General features: G+C 30.7%; 1 protein-coding gene across 3 annotated transcripts in view; it reads left to right on the forward strand.

The window, feature by feature from the left end:
- LOC148281767 (fibronectin type III domain-containing protein 4) overlaps nt 1-27735 on the forward strand; it is a 340574-nt gene that overhangs the window by 158984 nt on the left and 153855 nt on the right. For 2 of the 3 annotated variants that reach the window (XM_088226139.1, XM_088226141.1), the window contains exons 4-5: nt 9733-9878; nt 13399-13520. In XM_088226139.1, the coding sequence (XP_088082265.1) occupies nt 9733-9878; nt 13399-13520 (268 nt within the window). The remainder of the gene's footprint in view (nt 1-9732; nt 9879-13398; nt 13521-27735) is intronic. The other variant, XM_088226140.1, reaches the window with a different exon arrangement.

The raw sequence follows: 27735 nt of genomic DNA on the forward strand, positions 1-27735 counted from the left end.
TTCTTCCTCGTTTCCCACTCTGGGTAATATTGCACAAATTTGATCTTCATTTAAAGAGGCCATGCCAGAAAACAATAACATAAAATAAGTACTAAACTACACAAGAATAACTATAACTACGAATAAATAACTAGTAAAACGTTTTACTTATCAAAATTATAACAACGACAATATAAAATAATATTTCTTTATAATAATTACTTACATAGTATATAATAAAACAAACAAATGCCCTTTTTAAAAATCTTGCTTCACGTCCGTTCGTTTTATAAAGCAAATAATAAAACCTGTAACTTTATAGAGTCGTTACATCAATCATAAATATACGTATCTCAGACACCTCAGGCTTAATATTTCAACAACTATACATTTACTTACCGAGACTACTAGCCATAAACTGAGCTCTCGTCGTTTTAGGGAGGTCTTGAGACGCATGTATTGCCATCTTTTTCGCGCCGCGCGCTGTGACAGTTTTATTATTTGAGGGTGAATAAGAGACGTGTATTTATGAATCAAGGGTTAATATCTTTGTTTCTCCGCTGTTGTTAGCACATAATTGTTTGCACATTCGGTAAACGACAGTATCTACGTTTTTTATCTGTGAAACTTCGTTTACAGTGTTATGTGAAACACTGGTCAAATGAATTATTCAAAATGACCCATCAAATATGATGATATAAGTGCGAGTCACCGCACGCACCATTATCGACCAACTTATTGAAATAGAATTGTGCTTCCCCGCTCGGCATTTCAAAATAAGGTCACACCAGGTTTCATTTATTCACCAATATCCCTTTCGAATCGGATTTGCCCGATTTTGGGTACGTAAATAATGTAATAATGTACGAAGATAGCGAATATCGATTACTGTTCTAAAATAAGTGAACAAAAACGCTTTATTCCCAAATTGTACATACAAATTTATTTACTTGTCTTTTAAACAAATGTGTTTGCATATTTGTGGGCTTATTACAGAATGAAAATTTCTTCCAAGTAAACAACAATAAAACAAAAAGTATTTTATTGTCAATCATCATACTGATGGATTTTATCCTTTGCAAATCAATACCACCTGGTCGAGGCATGGAAGAGAACTCCCCTAAAGTTGTGTGACTTGGAGTATGCAGACGATGCAGTTCTTTTTAAAAAGTCTTTTGGTGATTTTCCGGAAATTGTTGACACACTGCAGGAAAACTCAATTTGTCTGGGTCTTAATATTAATACAAAAAAGAATCAGATTATGTGCAACAAATCTTGTCCTGACCCTAATTAGCCTCTCTACAATAATAAACAGAGAATTGAGAAAGTGGATAGCTTTAAATACTTGGAAGTTCACATAACTGAGGACGGAAGCATGCGCAAAGAGCTTGCAACCCACCTAGGAATTGCTGGAGCAACTTTTAACATGATGCGTGTTGTCTGGAACTATAGTCTTAACAAAATGCCAATTGTTTGACCCTTCTATAATGCCACTGCACCTGTAGAAATGCGAATCTTGGTACCTTACCAAAGCTCAAAACACCAAACATCTAAGTTTTGAGAGTAAGTGCTTCAGAAGAATATAAAGTATAAGGTGGTTCGATTTTATAACTAACATTAAAGTCCGAGAATGGACGTAGCAGCCTCTTATAACAAGCGTCTTGAGGATGCGGCGGTGGACCTGGCAAGTTGCCTCTTCTTTAAACCTGCGGGTTCACGCCGTCCCGGAAGGCCGTCGGTGACGATCTTTTGACATTATTCAGCGGAATTGAGGGGCGCTGGATTAACGTGGGAAGAAGCAAATATGCTGGCTGGCGGTAGGGTCTCCTGGAGGCAACTGGTGATGTCCATATGCTCCACTTAGAAGCGGATGTGGAAAAGAAGAGAAGAAGATTTTTTTACAATTCTTATGCGAAAATAAAATACATTAAGCAATATGCATACATAAAAATGACTTATAAAGAATGTTAGGAAAAATGTGTCCGTTTTTTCCCAAATTTAAAAATGAACGCCCTATGTAAAATACAAAATTATACGTTATTCAAAATAAAATTTTCTGCCCTACGCGATGTTTTATTTGATTTTTCGTTACATGTATTATTTTGTTTGATTACTAGCCTTCAAAATAGAATGGTGAATAATGAAGGAAAATATGTTGTAGACAGATTTGTTGGTGTTAACTTGTCGCTTCAGTCTGTTTTTATCCAACAGACCATAACACAAATCTGCAGAGATAGAGCTTTAAAGTTTTTTTTACGAAAAAGGTATAATTTATGACCACAACCTAAAACAAAATTCGTTAAAAAATCGCGTAAACAATTTTTAAAAAAACGTTTTTTTCATTTGAATTTTATAAATAATGGCTTTCTCAGTACTCCCGTACACTTAAATCAATTTCGTTAAACTAAGTATGTGGGACAAAGACGAACTCATTTAAAATCACATATTTTAGTATAAAATATAATCTTAAATGAAATATAAAACTAACAAAATATCAAGTAAACTGAGATAAACGTATAACACATACATTTGAGAAAAAGAGATGTAATCTAATTAGATCACTAAGCATGACACACATATAATTTTAATAAGATGGAAACAGATAGTGATTATTAGGCGATCATTTCCTAACTTCAAGTTGCCTTCTGTTAACCTAAGGTAGAGACTCGAGGGAGTTTTTTCCCATAGTATGTAAAAGGTTAAACCAGTTATTATACTTATTATGAAGATCTAAATTTGTTGCAACAGAGAGGAAAAACATTTTTGAAAAGGAAATATGGAAGTCTAGGCATTTACAAGGTCCTATGACCTGTCATTGGCTGGTTTCAGTAGCCACTTTACTTATTTATTTAACTCTTTGTGCATAATTTTATTTGTACATTGGCGGGCTTATTGCCAAATGGCAATTTTAATTTAATTTTTATAATTCAAGTTACAAAACATATTCAATAGAAAAAAAAGATTAAAAAGCGAAAGATACATGAAAATATAAATAAACGTATAAATTACCTTAAAACAAAACTATTACTCAATGGGAAAAAGGAAAAAAGAGTAAAAAGGAATGGAGAGATTGAGAAAGAGATGATTCTTCAGACGTGATTTAAACAGATCGTTGATGGATGGATAGGATACACACTGAATAACATTCACCATTCTGCTTGTGTTTAAACATTCACATTTCCTCAACTCTTCCATTCGTTGACTCAAATTTAGATCTAAAGAATTCCCAAGAGAGGAAATTCAACCTGTCTGCAAATATTTGGACACACTTAAAACATTGTTGTATTTTTATTAAGATTGGATAATTTATATACCTCCGTTTTAATTAAAATTACCTAAAGATAAATTGATTATAAATTGAACCGACAGAATGCGTTTTGTAACTGATACTCGCACAAAACATAATAGTTTTTGTAATAAAAACTAATAGTTTGTACCGTGTTGTAGTCGGCAGGAGGTATTTTGATGTTATTTTTTAATTTTTTATTTAAATCTTAAAATAAGGCACACATATCATACATATTGTTATGTGTGTTCTAATAATAACATTGCAAATATATTTAATTTATAAATTGTTTATCACATATGTCTTGACCATTATTTTAAATTTTGATATGTTTTTTTCTTCATAAATATTTTTTTCCATTTCGTAATACTTTTTAATTGCTTTAAATAAAATTGAATTTTGTGACTTTGCCTTTTTCCTAAATGGAAGTCTAATTTTGTTCTTTTCTTTAGTATTGTGATTGTGTTCATGCTGGTTCTGATCAATTTTTTTCCAAAATTCTGTTTTTTTATTAGAGTTTATAATTTTATGAACATCAATTATATCATTGTATTGTAAAATATTCTTTGTTTATATGTTGATAATTTCATTTCATTTACCATCGACTTTACCCTCGTGTATCTGTTTTTTTTCAAAATAATTCTTAAGGCTTTATTTTGTAATACAGTTAATTTATCTATGTTTTCTTTGTTTGATAAAAATAAAATGTTATTGTGTGTAGTTCCAGGAACCATATTTGATTAAATTGTATTTCATTACCTTTACTCAGGGTATCAGGATGTCAGACGTTTATAAATGTTTTAATAAATGTTGAGAAAAACGTTTAATTCATAATAATGGTTGAATTATTTAATAATGGAATACAGTTCACGTCACAATGATCAAATAAAGTTCAGGCGTGTCTTAGAAAAAAAGTTTCAGAATACAAAATCCTGCAAACAATTCGGCGCTCGCTAAGAATTTGAAGAACATCTCTCTCTGAAACACAAACGTAATTAATTCAACTTTGCCCTTAAAGTTTGCACTTAAAAGTGATAAAATTTAATTAAATTACCTTCATTTTCACCATAATGGTATAAATAAAATAAAAAAACACTTTAAAAGTTTGTAATAAAAGAATCTAAAGTATTTTTTCGGTTTATTTAAGGTCCAAACAAAATGAACTACGGGTACATTAGAAAAAAATATTAATCGTTCTTATCTTATTGGTGTTTTTACGGATTTTTCAAACCAGTTTTTCTACATACACGAAAAACCATTTTAAAGACCGAAAGATTTTTCTATCATTTTTGCTTATACAAAGAGCAGTGTTATTTTTTTCAATAAACCAGTTGCTCTTCTAATTTTTCAATGTCATAAATCGTGATTTAAATCGCATTTAACTTTACTTCTTTCACTGTGAATTCGGCAAAATTTTATGGAAGGCCTTTATTGGATATTATCATCCTTCCTCATGACCATATTGCAAATACAAATGGTAGCAAAAACTGTATTTACTCGTATCAAATTCAGTTACAAAAGTCTGTGTCTATTACAATATTCTTTGTTAATTTAATAACATCAAATAAGGTTAATAGTATCATTATTTTTTTATAATTTTAAATTTCGCCCCCTTCATACAAAACACAAAGCTGTAAATTCACATATTTAAGAAACATATCTAGCGTATTGTAGAAGGGTTATCTGTAAAACAATTGTGTTTATTTCTGCTATACAATATGTACAAATACTTAAATCTAGCAATAACAAAGGATTCCAAGGTTCAGCTAGTCAATATATATATAAATAAATTACCTCGAAAATGGCTAGACTGATTTACGTGTGGTTTTTTGCAAATTCTTCTAATTTACGTGCTTAAGGTTTAAAAATAATAATATTTCCAATTTGTTGCGTGGAAAAAAAGTTAGAAGCATATATTATGTGTTTTTCATCGATTTTCCAAATTTGCATTCGACTAAAATGCATATTTTATTAAAAATTCGGAGGATGTTGTTTATTTAAAATAAAAAAGTTTATATTTTAACGTTTACTAACATCATTCACTTTTAATGGATACTGAATTGGTTCATTTCCGTACAATTTCTTAATTCCTAAATATTAACTTATTTTAAATGGATTATTAGTAATGTTAAATAATTTTAGCTGACATTTGATACATTTCTGAAGAACGTATTCTTGCACAAAATGGGCCACTGTTTTTTTTCTTTATTAGGGACTTCTGCCAAAATATGATAACACCGGAGGCGCCACGGTAAGTAGCGCAGAGTTTGACATCTGTAAAAAGAATTCTTTATTTGAAAATGAATTATTTTATGTTTTAGAATTCAAACATAAACAAGCACCTAGATACCTAATTAAATTCAACATTTAAATATTAATAATTTTTACTTTTGGAATTCAATCATTAACAAGTACCTAGGTACCTACTTATCAAGGAAAAGTCTTTTTTTCTCTTATCCAAACAGTTTTTGCACGCTTTTACGAAACAATCAGACATTTGATTTTAATTAATTTTGGTTTCGAATAAAATGTCAATGTCAAGCTCACGGCAAAATACAGCGGGTGGTTAACGAATGACTAAATTTGGGTTGGGCATCGGTTGAGTGTCATAGTTATAGATGGCACTAGGTTTATCGCGCTCTGACTTTTCTTAATTAACACGTATTCTCGTATTTTCTCCATGGATTATGGCACTAGAGTAGTGATTTTTGCACGGTTTTGATTTGAGTACAATAAAGCCTCTTAACCAATCCCATGAGGAGATAAAACGAAAAACAATCCCTCATTACAAATATATAAATAGCTAAAAAAGAGCAAAAATAAGTACCGTGTTTCTTTTTTTCGAAAAAAACTTTGTCTAAACAGCTAATAGCAGGCAAGCCAACGTTCGGGCAGGACAACGTCTGTCAGGTCCACTAGTTTATTTAAAAAATACGTTTTACTCGTGTACCCTCTTATATGTGATAATATTCCTATGTTAATATTCCTTTCATATTCCCATTCCTCCTTGTTCGTTCCGTGTTAAATCACTTTCCAAATTATTTTTGTGTTGCGTTGATTTTTTTTACAAAGAGTTAAAATTGAATATTGAGTTTTTTGTTGTGTTCGCTAATTGAATTTCAATCTTACATCCGTTTCAACTCGTCTGAAACTATTTTTTGCATGGAATTTTCAAAGGTAGAATAATTCAACATCGCATGTATAAACAATATTTAATTAAATTAAATTTTCATTGACAGTACCTTCAATGTTATGTGTTTTTTTGAATAATCTTGAATTTAATCTTACGTTCAAGTAGAAATTACAGAAACTTCACATTATCAATTAAATATATCATGATATTTTAGGGAAATTTTAATTATTAGGCATTAAAATTGCACGCTGATTTGTAAAATGAAACTTTTTAGCTGCATGGGTATCTAATTGTTTAATTGGTAAATAAAGACGTGTTTATGTTTTTTTGTTCATAAGTCTGTAATAACTTTATTAGTTTTGAGTTATAATATCTATCAGTTTTAAAGTAACAATGAAGGGTGAAATGTACTACAATAAAAATAATGTGTTGGATATTGAAAAATAAATGAAATAATGGAAAAATCTGATGATTGACGAAGAAATTAAATGAGGAATTAATAATTAAGGTATTCATTTATTTATTGTTTGGTATTATCAATTCCTATACGCATCATTAACATAGCACTGTATTAGAACACCAAATGTAGCGTATTTTGGTCATGTGTTACATAAAGGAAAGGTGATTGATTTAGCATTATGATGATAACGCTTATCCGTGGTTCTGGTTATATTTCACACACAGAACTGTATTCTTCTTTTGCTCGAGCATGCAATATATATCTTTAGTTACACGTCTCAAATGTCATTTTGTGAAAATAAGTATATTGACATTAAACATTAAAACTGTGTTCTTTAAAACCGCATAAACTATTTCTTCTTTGAACCTAAAAATACAAAAATAAAAAAAGAATGAGCAGTTATTTTAATTGTCTTCTAGGTATATTATTTCTAGGCATAGATAAGCTCTTACTAAAAATAATGTATTGTTTAACGTTAAAAATTATAGAGAAAATTTTGCGCTTCTGGTTAATTTCTCCGTTCTTAAATTATTTGATGAGATTAATAATACTTTCAAAAGGTTAATAAACCTATTAAAATTATGAAACGGTATTTGGAAACCAAGTTAATCAAAGTGACCAGAGAAATTTCTGAATATCAAACCCCAAGTAATATTCTTTGGCGGAGTGGGGGGTAAGGGTGCCAACAGGCAGTTCCGCACGCACTTCCGCCGGAAGGAACTATTGGATTGGGGGTAATGTTACAAATAAGAGAGAAGTTGAATAACGGAGGAGGTTTAACGGAAATCGTTTCTCCGGACATAATAAATAATGAGGTTATATTGTGACAGAAGCTTTTATCTTAATTGGACTTCATTTCAATTGCAAAATTACCCTCATTAGGAAAAGTTTTATGTAAATTGGGTCAAGCTCGTGACTTTTTTATTTGATTTACATTGCAATTCAATAAGTCAAAAAATTTTAAGTTAAATAGAAATTAAGACAACGATACCGTTACTTAAAATATATTTCATTGAAAAAAGTGAAAAACGAACCATTGAACAAAAAAACTTTTTTATTTTATAATTAATAAACAATTTCATTTATTCTGCAATTACTAGATAAAAAAATAAAATAAACCAAATCAAAGGAAACTATTGTTAAATGTCCCTGGTATGTGTTTTCCTAGTGACAAATACATTTTTTATTCAACCATATGATATATTCTGGTGAAATATTACTTAAATAAATTGCAATGATTTTGTACCTAATGATTTAAAACATAATCACAATGATTTTAGTTAACATAATGGACGATGCAAATTTCAAATGCTGTGAGGGACGTAGTGTCAAATGTTTAGGAAAGTTATAAATAATTATTTTTTTAAATAATGAAAAATTATTTTTTAGATGTACGAACAAAATGTGATTTGTAAAATTTGTCTATAAGTTAATAGTAATTAAGAGTTAGCCTGTAGATTTATCTATTTTTTTTAATTATGTGTAATGTACCGCACCCTTGAAGTGATTACCCACGAAAACGGCGCTGTAAAAATGATATTTTTATTTTATTATTATTATCGCGTTGCGCCGTTTTTCCGTTGAAGTATACAAAGAGGATAGTAAACCACACCACTCTTCTCGTCTTTGTCTTTTTTAGTTCTTCTTCTTCGTCATTTTTAGTTATTTTCAATTCGTTAAAAATGACCTCAAAATGTATTTTTCTAGGTAAATCATACGAACGTAAATAGTTATTTTTAATGAAAAAAAAATATTTTTAACCCCCTCTTGAATTTTTTTTCTTCTTTTCCTTACTGCGTTTCGAATTTCCGCCAATCGGTGAGGTTATTATTTGTAAACTTAATATTAAAAATGAATTATTTTTATTCTGAAAGCGTTCCAAAATTATGTTATGTATTTATATTATTTTATTTGTGATTTTTACAGCTATTACATAAAACAATAAGCAGAAATACATTACCAATACTAGAGCCAATTAAAAAATACACTGTAAATCTAATAAAACATAATATAAAAGAGAAAGAGTTTACGTAATCGTATGTGTGTGACGTTTGTATTCATGTGTGTGTATGTGAATGTGTGTGTGTGGGAATGAATGAGGGAAAGTATGCATGTGCGTGTGTGAATGAACGAGGGAGAGTGTGCATGTGCGTGTGTGAATGAATGAGGAAGAGGTTGCGTGTGTGTGGGTTTGTAAGTATAAAAATATAAATAATTTAAAACTTGTAATTATATTAAAAAGTGTACAGGAAAGAGATTGGTTAGAAGTTTGATTACACCAAGTTTATTATAATGTTTTGTTATTACAATTGTATAACAACTATTTATAGTTACTAATTTAAATTAGATCTGTTAATTGCTTACCCAAAAACAGTATGTTATAAACACGTAGATCCTTGACCCGAATATTATAGTTATTATAAGACATTCTGGTTGGATTTTCGACTAACGCCTACTTATAAATCAGTAGACTGTTAGTTGCAACAAGAATTAAGTTGACGGTGTGTTAGTAAAAGGGAGCTCGCCTTAGTGGCAAGCAACAGAGGAGCGATCACACTTAGTGGATTATTGGCTGACACCTAAAAGAAGGTCACTGCACTGTTAGAACTTTGGAAGGTTGATGATGTTGTGTTAGTTGCAGGGCAGTCGCGGCGGTGGCTGGTAACAGTGGAGCGGTCACAATAAGTGGATTGTTGGTTTACACCTAAGTTAAGGTGACAGCACTGTTAGAACTGGAACTAAGTTGATGATTTTGTGTTAGTTACAGGTGGCAGGTAACAGTTGAGCGGTCACGCTGAGTGGATTATTGGTTGACACCTACAATGAGGTCAATGCACTGTTAGAACTGGAACTAAGTTGATGATGTTGTGTTAGTTACAGGGTGGTCGCGGTGGTGGCAGGTAACAGTGGAGCGGTCACACTGAGTGGATTATTGGCTGACACCCAGTACCAACTCACAGTAGCGGCAGTGTGTGCCGGCAGAAAATACAGAAGCGGGCCTGTCGTCTTCCGCACGCTGGGTAAATATCCTTTTTTTATAAAGTTTATGTTTGAATTACTAACTTAACGGTTTTTCATTAAATGATTTAAATAGGAATAAAAAATTAACAATTGTTTTTTTATCATTTAATATTAAGCGGATAGAAAAAAGCTGTTTTATTTCAATTTTAATTATACCTTTATGTTTATTTATTAATCAGTACTATCGGAGCAATACACATTAAATTAATCTAAAGATAAAAATATTTTTTCGTGCAAATGAACAAGGCGTCGTTAATAATATTTAGAATAAAAAAAATGACAGATAACAAAAAACTCTTGTTGATGAATATGTGTATTTTTTGTATGGATTTGTATTGATATTTGGCACCGAAAGGATGATTCTGTGACTGAATAAATGTAAATTTAATGCAACAAAATAAATGTAAATTCATAACATATTAGCGTTCTTATAGTTTACCCAAATATTAAAACTTCTGGTGGCCATTTTCAACGAGTTGTAAATAACTCACAATCAGAAAATGGAAATCAAGTTGGAGCAAAGTAGGGTTCGAACCTTTAATCCGTGAGTCTGCAATACTAGCCACGGGACTACAATCCGACTCAAATTTATTTTATTCATTATTTACCTATCCGTACCCGGTGATGTATAGGGCACTGTATTTGTTATCCTTGATTTACATGAAGGTGAAATGATTAGTCTTGCGCTTAAGGTGTCAGTCTAGGGACAATAAAATATTACCGTGTAAAAATAACAGCTTAAAGGTGAATGGGAAAAATCCCCCATGAAAACTAAAAAACGTGAAACTGTTTCTGAAATAATAGTTAAGAGTAGCGTGGCTCGTTACAAGTAACAGTTTTATATAAATTTGTGAAATTGTTACAAGATTTTTGTTAATTAAATCTGAAGAATTTATTTATATATATATGTAAAACTACCTAAGTATCAAATAATATACCTTTGTTCTTATCAAGTTGTGACGTAAAGCGTACAAAAAAAACCGCTCTCATGTAAAGTTAAAGAAAATTATATGCGCCGTTGTTCTAGGGTCATAGCGATTTATATTATTCGTGTTGATAATTTTATATTTAAAGTTAAATAACAGCATTTTAAGTTAAGTTAGGGTTAATTTTTTACTCTTTGTTCATTTTTAGTTAAATTTCTAAATAAACAAATCAGCAGCGTGATATCCAACACCTATCGTTTAAATCCACAGGGTTCGGTAAAAATAGGGTGGACTGACATTTATTGTGTTATTTTGTATTTATTTTCATTTTATTCGGCAGCTACTGTCAGGTAAAAATCCTGCAAAAGAAAATCGAGTGGGGGTTAGTCCGCCTCATGTTGTAGTGGTCATTGCATTGAATAAATAAATATTATTTAAAAACAATTATAATGCAATGAATATCAAACCACCACATATTAATGTGGATTTTTTCCATGGTGTCAAATAGGCTAATCATGTGGATATCACGCGGTGGGCTCGTGGTTAGCACGTGTACAACAGTCCAGTTTCCCTGAAAGTACTTCAGTACTTTTATTGTACGAGTTGACCATACAATAAAGATTGCGCTTTTGAGTTTTTTTTGCATGTAAAAATTCAAACATTTTCCCGTTTGCCTTTCGAAATAAGTGAATTTTTAACATTTATTAGGCATCTGTGAAAGAATGCCGGTTCAATAAATTATGACGAAACCTTTTAAAACCCTCTAACAAATCTGTACTCAAACCCACTTCCACAGTTTTTGGGCTAAACGAAATTCAACTTTTATTGTTATGTTTTCTTATCAAAGGAGGAAACCTTTCCTGAATATTGAAAAATCCTGTTTTGTTGTGCTTGTTAAATGCCTTTTAACTATTTATGAGCAACCCGAGGCTAGGTGGATTGATAAACGACTCTAAAAGAAAATGCAAAACTCAATTAGCCCCTTTCGAGGCTTGACAGCCTGTGGGAAAATAAGAATATGTTGAAAGCCCAGAAAAAAAACATCAATAAAGCCAAACCAAATAGTAAATGGTAAGAGTATGGATTATTAATTATAGAATAACTTGGCAATCGGTGTCCAAACATTGATTATTTCGACATATGTATTATGTAACAACAGAAAGTAATAGCATGGATGATTGGCCTTGCGAGGGGAGACTACACTAGTGGAGATATGGAACCAACATTACAAATATTAAGTCTGCGAAAATTAAGAAATAACATTGACTCCATATTCATTTTTAGTTTATTTAATGACCATTAATGTACTGTCGCACAATATTTCGTTTCATACAAGCTAGACGGTAAAAACTCTGAAAGGCCATAAAACCAGCTGAAAGGTGCACTTCATCCTGCCATGGTGGAAAATTGTGTTAAATATCATTATTATTTTTTTTTAAAACTACATGATAGTTCATTGAAATCAATATAATATTCAATTTTAGAGAAATTGAAGTTTACGTAAAAGCATGTGTTTAAAGAGTGGGTAAAATGTTAGATTTTTTTAGTACAAACTTATATTGCTTCGATAAACTGTTCCATTTAAAAAAAATGTATTGTTTAGAAATCGTATATTTAGTTTTTAAAATATAGAAAAATAAATACGATGCGAAGTTTAACATAAAAAAACGATTTTAAGTCAAATTAAAAATTACTTTTTTAGAAAAGATTTTATAAAGGTTTCATATTCCAATTTATTTACCAGGAATACTTCCATGATGTTCCAATAAGCCAGCTGCAAAATTATGTTCTTTTTCTCGATCTACGAGACATAAAATATTGTGTCATATTGTAAACTGGAGGCTAAACATTTTTGCAGCATCACAAAATAAACCAGATCTTGTTTCTAAACTCTCCGTGGTTATTTTTTTCGTAGTAAACCTATTGATATTATGTTAGATAAGCATAAAAAATAGTGACGTACTTAGAAATACCAGTGATTTATTTATTTATTAACGGACATTGTCCATGTATACAATTTATAAGGTTTAAATATTACAATAAAAGAATAGTTTAAAACATTTAAAAAAAAAGAAAGAAGCATTGACAAACATAAGGGACATCGAGACAAGATCTGTGATGAAAGACAGTGATGAAAAATTAAGCTCTTCAATTTAGGCAGGTACGGGGATAAACGAATCTTAAATATCGTGTTTATTTGAATGAACACCCGGGCTGAAAAGGTTCATCATCTTCATCATTCCCTTTCCGCACCTAATGGTGCATAAGGCACTACTTTGATACACCAATCGCAATGTATTTTGATGATTTTTTTGTAACATACAGGTAAGATAATCAGTATTACGCTTCAGCTGCCAGTCCAGGGACTATAAAATATTTTAGTGTGAAAACACCCCTTCAAATAAATATTTCATATCAACCATATCGGGAATCGAACCCACGACCTCTTTCATGGTAGACAAACTCACCCACCATTACACCACGAGGCCTGAAATCGTTAAAAAATAATAATCAAAAATATGAAAAAAAAACTGAACGAACACAAAGTATTGTGAGATGTACAAGTAATGAATATTGTGTTGTTATTTTTCAGAGCCTCCCAGAACGTCACCCCAGCAGGATGCGGGGTCCCTGGGGGGAGCATCCCCATTCTCCCCCGGCTTACCCCCTCAACCGCCCTCCCCGGGGGATGACGGACCACAGCCCTTCCCAACAGTAAGCAATCACTAGTTTTATTACACAATATTACCTTAGTTCCCAAAAATGAAATACTTGCGCTCAAATGAGCTATTTTCTACTAGCCGCAGATAACCATATCTCAACAGAGACAACATTTTTTCATAGATATCTTAACCGAGATGAAGGAATAAGAAAAATCGGTATTTTTTTTCTATTCAATCATAATTTTAACTAATCAACAAAATGTTGAGTTTGTCCAAACTTTTGTGGACAAAAACTGGATTCAACCCCTTAAGGACCTTTTAATACGAACAAATTAGAAGGGAATAGAGAAGTCTAGGCATTTATAGGGCTTATGACATATCATTTTTTTATGCTTTATTAAGTTAGTTCATAATATTTTAGGAACTAGTATTAAATTTTATTAACATTCCAATTTTTTTAACGAAATTCCTCAAAAACATATTTTGTCAAATTAATTTTCAATAATTTGATTTCTTGTATTTCTTGAGGTAACTCATTGTACAGCTTCAATTCCTTGTACAATGTACAATTAGTGTTGAGATTCCGTTTTTCCTCATTGATAATCTTATCTTTTTTTATCCCTTGTTTTATAGGTATGACAGTGTTGGTTATATTTTATTTATCCCCTTAATTATCTTATGAATAAAAATTGCTTCATTATATTTTATTTGTTGCTTTACTGTGAGCAAGTCAATTTTTTTGTGCATTCTTTCCAGATAAGAATACATATTTCTTATGGGTATAATCTTCATCGCTTTATTTCGAAGAATTTGTATATTTTTAATATCGCTTTTATTGCATAAAAAAATAATGGAAGAACAGTAAATTATGTGAGGACATATGACTGTTTTATATATAAAAACGCTAACTTTATTTATATTCATTGGCTGGTTTAAAAATTCACCTTACACACTGTGTAACATTCACCATTCTGTCTATATTTGTACACCTGTATTCTCTCAATCCTTCCATATGCTGATGTTTGTGAAGTTAAAGAGCAGAAACCTTTATTAATGCGTTCGAGATTCATCTGATTAAATTTTTAAATCTACATACTAAGAAATGCCCGAAAATATTTTTCAATTTTTAAACTTAGTTATAAACCAGGTTGATTTATCAACAATATTTTGGGATGGTGCAAATTTTTGTAGACAACAACTGGATTCAATCTCCATAAGAGCTATTGAAGAAGAACATTCGTAGATGCCTTGAAATATTTCCTTCTCTAAAATGTTCTTCATCTCTGTTGTAAAATGTAAATATGTACTAATGTTACATTTATGATCGTTTTCAATTTTGATTATGTGTGCATGCAGATGAAAAATAAAGTTCGGTGTGTTAAATAGAACCAGAACCCAAGACGAGTGTTTTTGACTCAATATCTGCCCTCAGGTCCCAAACCTAACTAAGGAAATCGAGTGGAGATTAGGCCACCTCATTTTGTAGTGGTTAACGCGTTTCTCTACCATTACAAAGGTTGTTTGAACTAAAATACTTAATTGTTCCTGTTGACTGTTCACCTTGCCTTACATACGCTAAATTTGGTTCGTCAATGCAATGCCCTATTTGCTACTGGGTGTGGAGAGAGAAATGACAATAATGATGATTTTATCGTAATTCAAATAGCCACGTAAATTAATTTTGTGCTTGTTCTTGTCTATCAAAGGCACAAAAGCTATGTGTAGCGTTACAATTACTGTTTGTGCTGACTGCTGACCTAAAAACCCACGGCTGTTTTAATCTAGATGAATATTTAATGGGCAGAGCTATTAATGGATCGCCCCATTTTGTCGTTCGATTTTCGGCAATGTTTGACTAAATAATGGTCAGGAATTATTATACCGCATCTCTCGAGTATGGAATACATTGAAAAACTTAACTCTCATGGAATATTGAACTGGGGAGCGATTACAATATAAGGATGTCATACCATCACCTTGATGGTATAATTGTAGATTAATTCTCCCGAGCGATAACGAAAATACACTACCGGCCCCCCAACCTACAATTTTTGGGTAGGTACCAGGCGCGTGCGGTAATTATCATCAGTAGAGATGCTGGCAAAAAATAATCATGTGTTTGCATTTAGCAGTTGTGATAGTACATATGGGTAGATATCTAATTTAAATAATTATTGCATAGAATCACTTTTGTAAAGTGCGATTGAGATTGTTATCTTGTTCTATAAAAATGATCCTATGTAAGTTTTCCATTATAATGATAATAATAAAAATTAATTGTCAATCATATTTCAATTAACGGAGCACAGGAGCAGGCGCGGTGAAGCTGTAAACGTTTGGACAGTACCTAAAACACGAGATATTCTATAATTTTGGTTAAATTTGAATATCACGCTATTTTAAACATTATGGTATACGTTTTAAGAGTCGTTTTTTTCCTTGCTTTACTCAAGTTGGATGCTCTTATCCGAGTCTTGTAGAACAACACGACAACGTTATGAACTTTAATGCGCGTGCACGGAAATTCGAACATTTGTTATAAGGCTGGACTCAAAATGAAGAGTAGTATCCAGATTCCAGCGTATCAAACAAATACTGTGAACTGTCATGACCAAGATGCTTTGATATATGAAATACACATACGTATTTAGGTATATATTACATTCTAAAAATATTGTTCGAAATTGTAAATTACGTGTGCTCTAACATTTGCTGCGATAATTTTAGGAATATTTTTAGATTTTTTCCATAATTATAATTTTTTAAAGTGAAATACATATTCTTATTTTTACATAATTAAGGGATGCGCCGCATCCAGAGTATGTATGGACAGAACGCGCCTGGTAGGTACATCGATACGTACCAAGGGGACGCGTACGCCACGGTACACATCGGTAGTCAGATGGCAGAAGGGACCATCTGTAATTTTCAAAATATTCAGAAGAGCTGAAAAACGTCTCAATTTCAAGACTACAATCCACAAACTATAATATTTTAGTGTTGCTTTTCAATAATAAATTACCATTCTAAATGACGCTGATTTAAAAAGAAAATTCTGCGTGTATTTACTAAATTATTAATTAAGACTTTAGAAAACTAAAACATAGACCAAAATACAGATGGTCCCTTCTGCCATCTGACTACCGACATATATGCGCACTAAAGTGACATACTTTCATTATGACGTCATAGATGAAGATGAATTCTACCGAGATATTACTTTTCATCCCTATCTTCTTCTAAACTCATTACTTGATCCTACATTCCTCATCATATAATGTATAAGTATTTTTAACATTTAATTAATATGTGTAGTGAAATCTTTTTGTGTGAAGGAATAAAATCTTGGATTTTTACTTACTGAAGTTCAGTTGCAAGATTGCGTTTATGGAATAAAGGATTTCTTTTAGACTATTAGACTAAGTCAAACACCTTATATTTTAATTTTTAAATATTTTATTAACAAATCAACGATTTTTTTTAGTTTTGTATTTCTAAAATAACTCCGCGTGTGGCGTCATAGGTTCCGCTTATTCTCGATCAGTTTTGCCCATTGGTATATTCACGGCAAGCAAACCGGAAATCTTCCCTAACTCAATCATCATTAATTGATTCATATGAGCCAGTAACGTCGTTCAAAGTATTGCGTTTTAATATAATGTTTTTTATTATTTTTTACGTACATTTTCATGAAACTTTGCCGTACAATTGAACGCTCTAATTTTTAACGCGCGCAAGAAAACATTTATTATATTCAATTTCCCGTAGGGTTGAAGTTCCTTATTAGGAACGAGAAAATGTTAAAAAAGGTTTTAAAAAAATGGATAGTGGAGCTGGATAGAAGTATAACGGATTGTCTCATTCGCCCAAACCAATATTTTTTTAAATTTAAATTTCATTGATAAACCCTTACGGGTTACATACATTTAACAAAATATTTTCACTTTTAAAATTCACATTCTACTGTTAATAATAATATTTTTAACATCTTTTGTAAAGGTTGTCTGAGTCTTTTATTTAGTTTTGTCTGGTAGTTTATTGTATAATTTCAGTCCATGGTTTATTAGTCTCGATTGTCCTTTTCTCGTTTTAAAAGATTGTGTATGATATTTTTCTGATATTCTCGTATTGTGTTCATGTTTACTACAGTTTTTTTCAAGTTTTAATTTTTCGTCTACAATTACACCAGTAGCTAATTTATGAATAAATTTTAAAGATTCTAGTTTAAAGAGTTAAGTTACATTTAATTGTTTAGTTTGTTCAAAAAGCTCTTTAGTTGCTGTTAGATAGGGAAGGTCATATACTAACTTTAATATTTTATTTTGCTGTCTTTGTAGTCTTTTTATGTAATTTTGATTTCCTGTTCCCCATAGTAGTTGCATATAACTTATTTTAGTTTTTACATAGGCTTCATACATTTTTTTTTTTTCCTTTATTGGAACATAGTTTTTGATTTTAAAAAATAGACTCGATAAAGTCGCCACTTTGCTAATTAAATTGTTGATATGAATTGTCCATGTCAATTGTCTGTCTATCGTTAGTCCTAAGTATTTAACATGTTCAATTTCAGTTAGTCGTTCATTATTTATGTAAGCATTGAATCACCTGCGCCACAAACGTCTAGTTTATGTTATGTTTTTGTTCTTTGATTGTGCGTTTTAGAATATTAATAATAAAGACAAACAGAAATCAAATGTAAATCATCATCATCATTCCCTTTCCACACCTAATGGTACACAGGGAACTGCATTGGTACATCAATCGCAGCGTATCTTGATCATTTTTGTTACATGAAGGTAAGGTAATCAGTCTTACCCTTTAGGTACCAGTCTAGGAACCATGAAATATTCTAGTATAAAAACACCCTTTTAAATAATATTTCATATCAATTACGTCGGCAATCGAACCCAAGACCTCTTGCATGGTAGGCAAATGCACTGACCATTACAACACGAGGCCGACTGTATGAAATAAAAATACTAAGTATTTAAAACTATCATCATTTTGTTACTTCTCATATTAAGTCTTCTTAATATATTCTGGCATGTAAAATACCAAATTTGTGGATAAGAGTATTATTTATTTTTTATTTATTTGATAAATTTATTATTTTTGATGAAAATTCATTGTTATTACAATGAACTTCCATCAAGAATTTTCACTTACAAACTTAAATGTTTTAAATAAGTAAATTGTTAATAGTCTTTGGCATAGGTAACCACAGTGAGGTCACATTTTTTTTACTATCAATTATTGTCCAGAATGTGTAAAAAATAGTAAGTGACTAAATAAAAATAGATATACATTCAACTACATTTTTTTAAACCAAAGATTCATACACATTTGTCTCACAGATCGCGCACAACCCGTGAACGCTGATAACTTTTGTAGCCAAAGAAAAAGAAATTTCAACGTTAAAGTACCTTTAAATATATTTTAATTTCTATTAAAGTAGGTACTTTAAAAGCTATTTTTATTTCTATAAATTTTCATAAATGAACAGCGTTTAAGATTTCAAATGTAATATGTTGAATCTTATAAATTTAAAAATCTAAAACCATCAATATATTGTATAATAACATGTTCATTTGACAGGTGAATGCTTATAAATACTGTAACTTCCAAGCATTTCTATGAATTTAGAGTTTTTTATGATAATACAAATTATGCGATTTTTTCTTTTGACCGGTCTGTTTTTTTAGTGGCTACTAGACATTGTTTTCAGCAAAAGGTACCCCAAATTACGTTTATTTTTGTACTTGATATAAAATAAATAAATATTATCAAAGATCACTAACTTTCCCTTTCTGGTGATGTGTAGCTAGTACACATTGTATCTTATCACTTTAATATGTCTATTGACATAATAAATTCTGATTTAATATTTTTAGTTTTCCTCCGTTTTACATTTGCGTATCGGTTAAAATATATTTTTACTTAATAATTAGAAGTTATTATTATTATCACAAATCGAAGATAAATCACCAATAAAATTGAAAGTTTACTTGTATGTAGCATATCCCGTAAAGTGAAGTAAAAGAGTAACGAATATATAATTATCTCAGACACTCTTTACGTCACAAAAAAAATTGGATGGATATAATTTTTTTGTTAGTAAAAGAAGTTTGTTTTTGAATGTTTACAGACAGCATTCGTTTTTTTTAAGGATCCCAATCAGACTATTTTATTGAACTCCTTATAATTTCTACCTATTTATTTATTTTTACTGGATTTTTGGTTATACTAAAATAATATCAACTGATATTCTATGCATTTTTGAAAATCGTATTCCTGACTCAAGTGCATCCCCGAGCAGAGTTTGACATTTGCTTTAAGAATTCTTTATTTGAAAATAATTTATTATTTTATGTTTTGGAATTCAAACATAAACAAGTACTATGGATACTACAGGTACATTTGGGAGCGAGAGAGACAATTTCATGCGTAACACGCGCAAAAATAAAAGTTGCCTGTGCTCTACCAGACGCCAGTTAGTAGCTCTTTGGATTTCATTGGGGGAGGTTCTTTCGCCCGCGCCGCGAGCATAAGTCAATGTTTTTTTTTTCATATTTTTGGCAAATTGTTTACAAACATTATAATTTTCGACTTGAACTTCAAATAATTGAAGCAATTGCCTTTGAAAATTCTATTTTTCAGATTCAAAATCCCATATTTTTTGCATGCGTAGTCATTACACAGCACCGTAATGCGAGGATGTTTTTGGCGTAATAAGGGAAGGGTTCATTTTCTACTTCTTGTAGTGCCATTCTACGGCGGAGGTTGGTTAGTATCATGGCAATCTTCGTTTTTTCCGCAGCTGCTCTAAATAAGGATTTGGAGCTACAGTGGAACCTTTCTCTTAAGTTTTTAAACCAAGAGATACGCCATCTTCCTACACTGCGTTATCTTCAACTTTTCCTTGTAATACGACACAAACTACTTCGTACTTCTCTCTTACATAAAATGTGAGTTTTCTGTGGCTTCCTTTTTAAAATTGTATTCACAATTTCCCTTTCTTTTTTCGTGCGTCTTATTCGGTACGAATTCTGTCTACGTGATGCATCCATCTATAACACCACATTTTTAATGCTTCAATTCTCTTTGTGCTAGCTTGGATGAGAGTCAAGCTTTTGACCCGGTAGATACTATTGAGGTTGAGGTATTTATAACTCACGCATTTTGATTTAAAAAAATATATTTATAATTATTTAATGAATAACATTGGCATTTACTTCGTGAAAAGTAACTACAAACTACTATAAAATAAAATTTTATTATTTGTGTTAATTACACTCATTATATTTACAGAGCGCTATTAAATTTTCAATAGTTTTATATCACCCGGTAATGGGAGGAGTGCTCCCACGAATAATTTTGTTCTCTAAATAGAACAAAAGTTAGTTTTGTTTTATAATAATTCCTCATTTATAATTATCACTTTACTTTCAACGCATAGCATGTGTCTTAACAACATTTTACTTTACATGTGTTTTTTATCGAATTTGTTTAATTTTTATGGGAAATGTTGCTTTAAATATAATTCAGAAAGACGAGAATAATTTGCTCTTAATTAAACAAACCAGCCACATGCCAGCTGTCAAACTGAAAAAGAACTATTCTGTGTAGGTTTGAAGTTGTCAAGAACAAATGGTGTTAAGGGGATTACGATTTTTACACTGGATTTTATCGACTTTTTGTATTAGTACAATTAGAGTTTCGTAAAATTTCGGAGATCTATGAGTCTTGATAATTTGTAGTTATGCGATTTGGAATGCGAATTATTTTTCATTCGTTGTTTGAGTGCGCGTTATATTATTAGGCGATTCCTGTAAATGTTTCCTAGATGTATAGTAATTTCGTGAAGTTGTATAGTAATTTTATGAAGGTTTCCTGTCCACATGAGCAAACGCTAAAAAGTTCCTGATTTGCCCTCTCTAGAATATCCTTCCTGATTCCAAAAACTTTAAAAGTACAAAATTAAAAGTTGAAAGTAATTTAAGTAAAAACTGAGAAAAATTTTCTTTTTGAAATATAAACCTTGTATATTATAAGTAAGGTAAAATATAATGCAACTCCCATATAAAAAATATACTGACCATGTGTATTGAAGACAAGTTGACAATACTGCAGTGAAGGGTACCTTAAAAACTCTTTTAAGTTTTGTAGTTTGAATGGTTTGATTGTAAAGACATATTGACTGAATTAGTTTTAAAAAATTGGTAGTGAATATGCAAAACTGAAGAAAAACCCTTTTTTTTTAAATGTTTTCCGATAAAACACGGGTGCTTTCATATTCTGTGTAGTGTAGCTACCATCACAAGCAAAAAAAAACATATTTAAGGAAACTAGTGTTAAGTAAATAACAGCATTATCGATACTATTCCTGACCGATTACCTTTTGTTCCCATTTTTCCTTTGACCCATCCTTGTGGTACCTACCTAACATCAAGATAGAAGAAATTCAAAATTAGAAGATTCGGATTTATAACAAAAACCATACAACATTTTTGACCTCACATAAAATCAGATAAAAAGTTGGTTGGAATCGTCGCGCGTCGTTAAAAACATTGTTACATTTTACAATTCATTTTGTCATCCAGTGCCAGAAATTGAAGAACATTCAGATCATATTAAAGGTAGGTATCTATTTCATGTTCCTATCCTTTCTCAAATACTTTTCAAATCACAAAACTGAATGAAGTTAGTTTTTCAGTTACAGTGCGCCTTTTCGTCAACAACTAGTAATGAAAATAAATTCTCGCCACTTTTTAATTTCGGTAGTTAAATAAATCTTAAATTTCGTGTATGAATATACTCCTCGTCTGAATGATAATATAATATAATAATTGTTTCTTAGACCTCAATCTTAAAAGAGGTTTCACATCTTAAAACTTGTGTTTCATGAACTCTTCTGTGGCTATGACGTAACACAAGTCTACATAGAATACAATACTTGATATATCTCTCTTATTTATTCAAAGGATGAAGTTGTATTTTTTGTAATCTTTAAATTGATGTCTTCGCGTCAGATTGGGAAAGTAAAATTTGTTTAAATATTCTGGATTTTAATACCAAAAATATTTATCTTTACCATGCAAAGAAAAATAATAATAATAATTTACTATACAGATGGAATTCGTTCAATCAGTCGGTTATTGGCAGTAGGCGAAAGTGCACGCTAGTTATATGACCGGAGTATTTATGATTTTTAAATTATTTTAACGGTATGTCTCAATGTTTTTTTTCTTTTTTAAATGTGTGAATTTCAGAATATTCTGTCTTCTGCTTGTGGTAACACAATGTAACATCACCGCGTGTAAAGGTATTTTGTGGATCAGCTTTTTATGAGTTGATTTCACGCGTTTAAGTCTTTAGTCTTCTTCTGGTCTGAACAACTAAATATTAAAACAAGATATGCAATGAGCATAAACTTAGGGATACCTCGAAGTTGAATTGCTTTTTTTCAAAGGCATTTTATAGTTCTGGGCCCCAGGGATTTTTAACGAGTTGGATCCCGACATAAAGGCGTCTGCCAGTAACAATGTTAATAAGAAAACGGTAAGCAGGTGGATAGGAAGTGTTAACCTTTTAATATCCTGTAAATTATTTCAGTGGCTAAAAAATGTTTTGGTTTTAATTGTCAAATATCTCTTTGTATTTTTTTATTTATTTATTAATTTTATTTTCATGTTTTGTAATTTACATTTGCATTATTTTCTTATTATTGTTGGTATTTAAATTTACGTTACATTTTTTTTACTTTAAATTCTGTATTTTCTCATTTATATTTATGCCTCTATTTAATATTATCGGTATGTTTTCTAATTTATATTCATATTTAATTTTTTCAATAATAATAATTGAATATTTTTAATCAATATTCATGCTTAATTTTTTATAATTATCGGTATGTTTTCTAATTTATATTTATGCTTCAATTTTTATGATTATAAGTATATTTTATCATTTGTATTTACACTTACAATTTTTATCATTATCGGTACGTTTTCCAATTTACATTTATTTTTGCATTAGTTTGTTTTCTTATTTATATTTATGCTTCAGTTTTTATAATAATCGATACAGTTTCTAATTTACTTTCATGTTTGTTTTTCTAAATTTTAATGGTATATTTTTTAATTTACATTTATAGTTCAATTTATCTTATTATCGGAATGTTTAATAATTCATATTTATTTCTGGTATTATTATGACAATTATTTAATTTTTAAGCTTCATTTAATTTTCAAAAATACTTGTAAAAAAGAAGGCCTAAACACAGGAATTCCCTAGTTAGTCGGGACCTGAAACGTTGAACCTCTGTACATTTTAAAACTGTTAAATAAATAAAGTAGAAATAAGAACGATGTAATAACTTATATTTACATATAAGTTACTTATTAAAAATACTTGGTACACTTCCACTTATTTTTTCGACCAATTAGCGCTTTCGCCCTCTAATGGGCATCTTCAGACTGGCTAATTGGCCCGAAAAATAAGTGGAAGTGTACCAAGTATTTTCAATTAGTTACTTGCATGTAAGTACAGCAAGGAGCAACGTTTAACATGATGCGTGTTGTCTGGAACTCTAGTCTATACTCGGTCAAAACGAGATGCCGATAATTCAACTCTTGTATAATGCTAATATGGGTGCGAATCTTGGCACCTTACCAAAGCTTAAAAACACCAAACTTCTGAGTTTTGATAGTAAGTGCTTGAGAAGAATATTAGGTATAAGTTGGTTCGATTTTATAACTAACATTGAAGTCCGAGAATGGACGCAGCAGCCTCCTATAACGAGCGTCTTGAGGATGCAGCGGTGGACCTGTCTTGGACACGTGCTGCGCATGCCTCAGGAGAACCTAAACCCAAGATGCCTCTTCTTTAAATCTGCGGGCTCACGCTAATCTGGAAGGCCGTCAATGACGATATTTAGACTTTATTCGGCGGAATTAAAGGGCGCTGGATTGACGTGGAAAGAGGCACAAATGCTGGCTGGCGACAGGGTCTCCTGAAGGCAACTGGTGATGTCCACATACTCCACTTAGGAGCGGATGTGGATACGAAAAAGAAGTACAAATTAGTGCATTATAATAATTGTCAATAAATAATTAAAATCAAAAAAATAAGTGGTTAATATATTCTCAGGATAAGATATAATAATTTGAAAATGTCCCACGCAGCCAACATTTCGTTTTTCTAACTTCATAAGTTATAAATAATAATAATGAATATGGATACACATTACACATTACACATGGCAGCCCGCTAATACAATAATGGCATGTGGGGCTTGCGTGTGTAAGGGTAGACACCATGGGAATTAATTCGGACAATCGATACTGCCTAATGGCCGACATGAGTTCATTAACAACTTTCAATATATTGTTACACAGCCCCAAATATAATGAATTCATGGAAACAACGTTTGAATTACTCGTTTGCTTCCATTAGTTGACTTTAAATGCAGTCTAAGTACCTCAAACATTGGAATTTATTCATTAGACCACTTTTATAATACGCTATTTTCCATACTTCGTTTTTAATTCTCCCTTCCCGGGATGTCTAGATAGTACGCATTGCATCTAATAACTTTGATATCTTCATAAATATAATTAAAACTGTATTTAGATTTTAAGGGTTTCTCCGTTATCCATTTACATATCTGTTAATTTTTTTTTTGATAAAATAATTATTTATTTATAAATTTATTGCAAAAAAATAATATACATACTTAATAACAGGGAATCAATATAAAACCAATTAATGTAAAATGAAAACGGAGTGTTCTCTGTTTATGATAGTCTCCATCTAACATGGCACCTCCTGTTCTAGGATGGAGTTTTTCTATCTTTAGAGCATAAGTAGTCCTATACTAATAAAACAATAACATAAAAAAGAAAAACTAAAACTACTTAATTATAAATGCCTAGCTAATCAAATGTAAGTAATGAAAAATCGTTATAATACAAATATAAAGTTTCAATATGTGCCAAGAGTACGTGTTACTTAAACATAAATAATATAGTATAATATATATTAAAACAAATATAAAGCAATGAAATACGAGTACGTAACAAATATAAAGCAATGAAATACATAAAAATATAAATGGTATGTGTACCAAATTTTATAAAGTACTAGGTTTTTTTATTTACATATATTTTTCAAAAAAATCTCTCGCCTCACTATTTATATATATATTTTTTATTTATTTATAATTTTTTTGCGAAAAAAAAATAGACATACTTAATAACAAGAAATCTATATAAAACCAATTGATGTAAAATAAAAACGGAGTGTTTTCTGTTTATGATAGTCTCCATCTAACATGGCACAGCCTGTTCTAAGATATGTACAGTTATTTTTATTTTAAAATTTGTTTAACATTTTGAGTCTTTTATATTTGGCAATAAATCATTAAGTATTTTTGGACCAGTCACATTGTATCGCTTTTTACCATTAATATTTATTGTTATGTTGTGCATTTATTTTAGACAATTGTACAAATAAATTTAAATACCAAGTTATATTGGACCAAGCCCAGGAATATTGGACCAAAAATAGCCTTAAACACGAAATATTTTATAACCAGCTGATTTTTTGCACGTGTGCTCTAGACGTTTTTTTTTATGTTTGTGGTATGTGGTACCTTAAATAGAATAAACATATATATAATAATTGAGCTTGACATACGGGTTTGTTTTACAATTAAAAATATAATAAATTATTGTACCAACAAGGTAGCGAGAAAGTCTTGGGAGTTATAATTGTTACGCAAGTTCATCTGAAGTTTATATTTAACAATGCCTGTCAACTCCTCGTATGTTAAATAATAATTATTTATTCTGGAAGGAAGCCATAAATGTGAGGGAATGTTCATTTACGCATATAACATTGTGTTACTAGTTACAGCGTTGAACAACAAACACTACTTCAGACAGTTTCACGGTTTGCTGAAATATTTCAACCAATAAATTGGAGACAATAGCCCTGAAATCATTCCAAATATATAAAAATAACCGAGAGTTAAAATGAGGAGAAAACACTCTTAAAACTAACTGTACATTAGAACCTCGGTTTATAACACGGTTTCGAAATAACATGGTCCAAAAATAAAATTTAAAAATATTTTAATATTGTTTTTAAAAATGCATTCTATTAATATAATTATACTTTTTATTAGTTTACTTGCTTGGCGTGTAAAATATAGATAGAAATATAAAATTTGAGTTATGATTTAAAGAATGAAAATCAGGTACAATAACTAGTAAATAATGTATTTTTTTTGAAAACCCGAACCGATTTTTATACAGTACCCCCCCACATACCAAACAACTTATTTAAGGACATAAGTCTCCTTGTCGTTGCCCACAAACAAGAAAAAATTACTCGTTGCCAAACTAGAAATGCTCCCCGAAAAACTCTCTGTAATCTAATAGCCTAAGCATTTTTATCCTGAAAGAAGATAATTCAGAAGAACACAGTATGCACTGGACCGAGAAAAAGGGGGAAGTCAATTCTTCACTGACTGAAATTAAATTTATCGGGTATGATCAATTCGCCAAAATAATTATAAAACTTTTTAGAAGACTTAATTTTTTTTTTGGAAGCCACTATATCTGTTTATCCAACAGTACATATAACAAGACCACGGATAGTATCAAGAAGCTCTTTTAAGTAATCATAGAGAGAAGGAAAGGGACGCGACCACAGGATGTGTTCAGATGATAAATTAAGATATCTGCAGCAGCGCGATGGGGAATCAATATTAAAATCAATATAATTTTTTTAATAATTTTTTTATACATATGCAAGGAAATCCATTTAGTATGTTCTTTTTTGCTAGGCTTTTTTTTTTGCACCACAACAGGCCAGAAGGCCTAATTACAGTGGTTATAGTTTGCGTGGTACTCTGTGAAATGTATTATTTGTGTAAAAAAAAGTTTCATCAGACAAGTGTTAATATATTATGTCAAATGCAAATATTTGGTGGCTTCCAAAAAGAATTTTAAGGCTCCAAAAAAGTTTTGCATTAATTTTGATCCAATTGAATTGATTCCGGTCAATAAAGAATTTATTTCTCCTTTTCTTAATCTAATGAAGCATTTATTATGTTTTTTATTATTATTATTTTCTGCGCAAAGACGCCAAGGCTACCAGACTACAAGGAGATCTTTTGGGAAGCTTTTCTTGTTCAGCAATGATCAATTTTTTCGTGTATGTACCACCAAGGAGACTTAAGTTCTCTTAAGCGGTGTGCAAAA

The sequence above is a fragment of the Micrasema longulum genome, unplaced genomic scaffold (genome assembly GCF_059751315.1).
Source record: "Micrasema longulum isolate JH-2025_06_02 unplaced genomic scaffold, ASM5975131v1 h1tg000411l, whole genome shotgun sequence".
Classification (NCBI taxonomy): Eukaryota; Metazoa; Arthropoda; class Insecta; order Trichoptera; family Brachycentridae; genus Micrasema; species Micrasema longulum.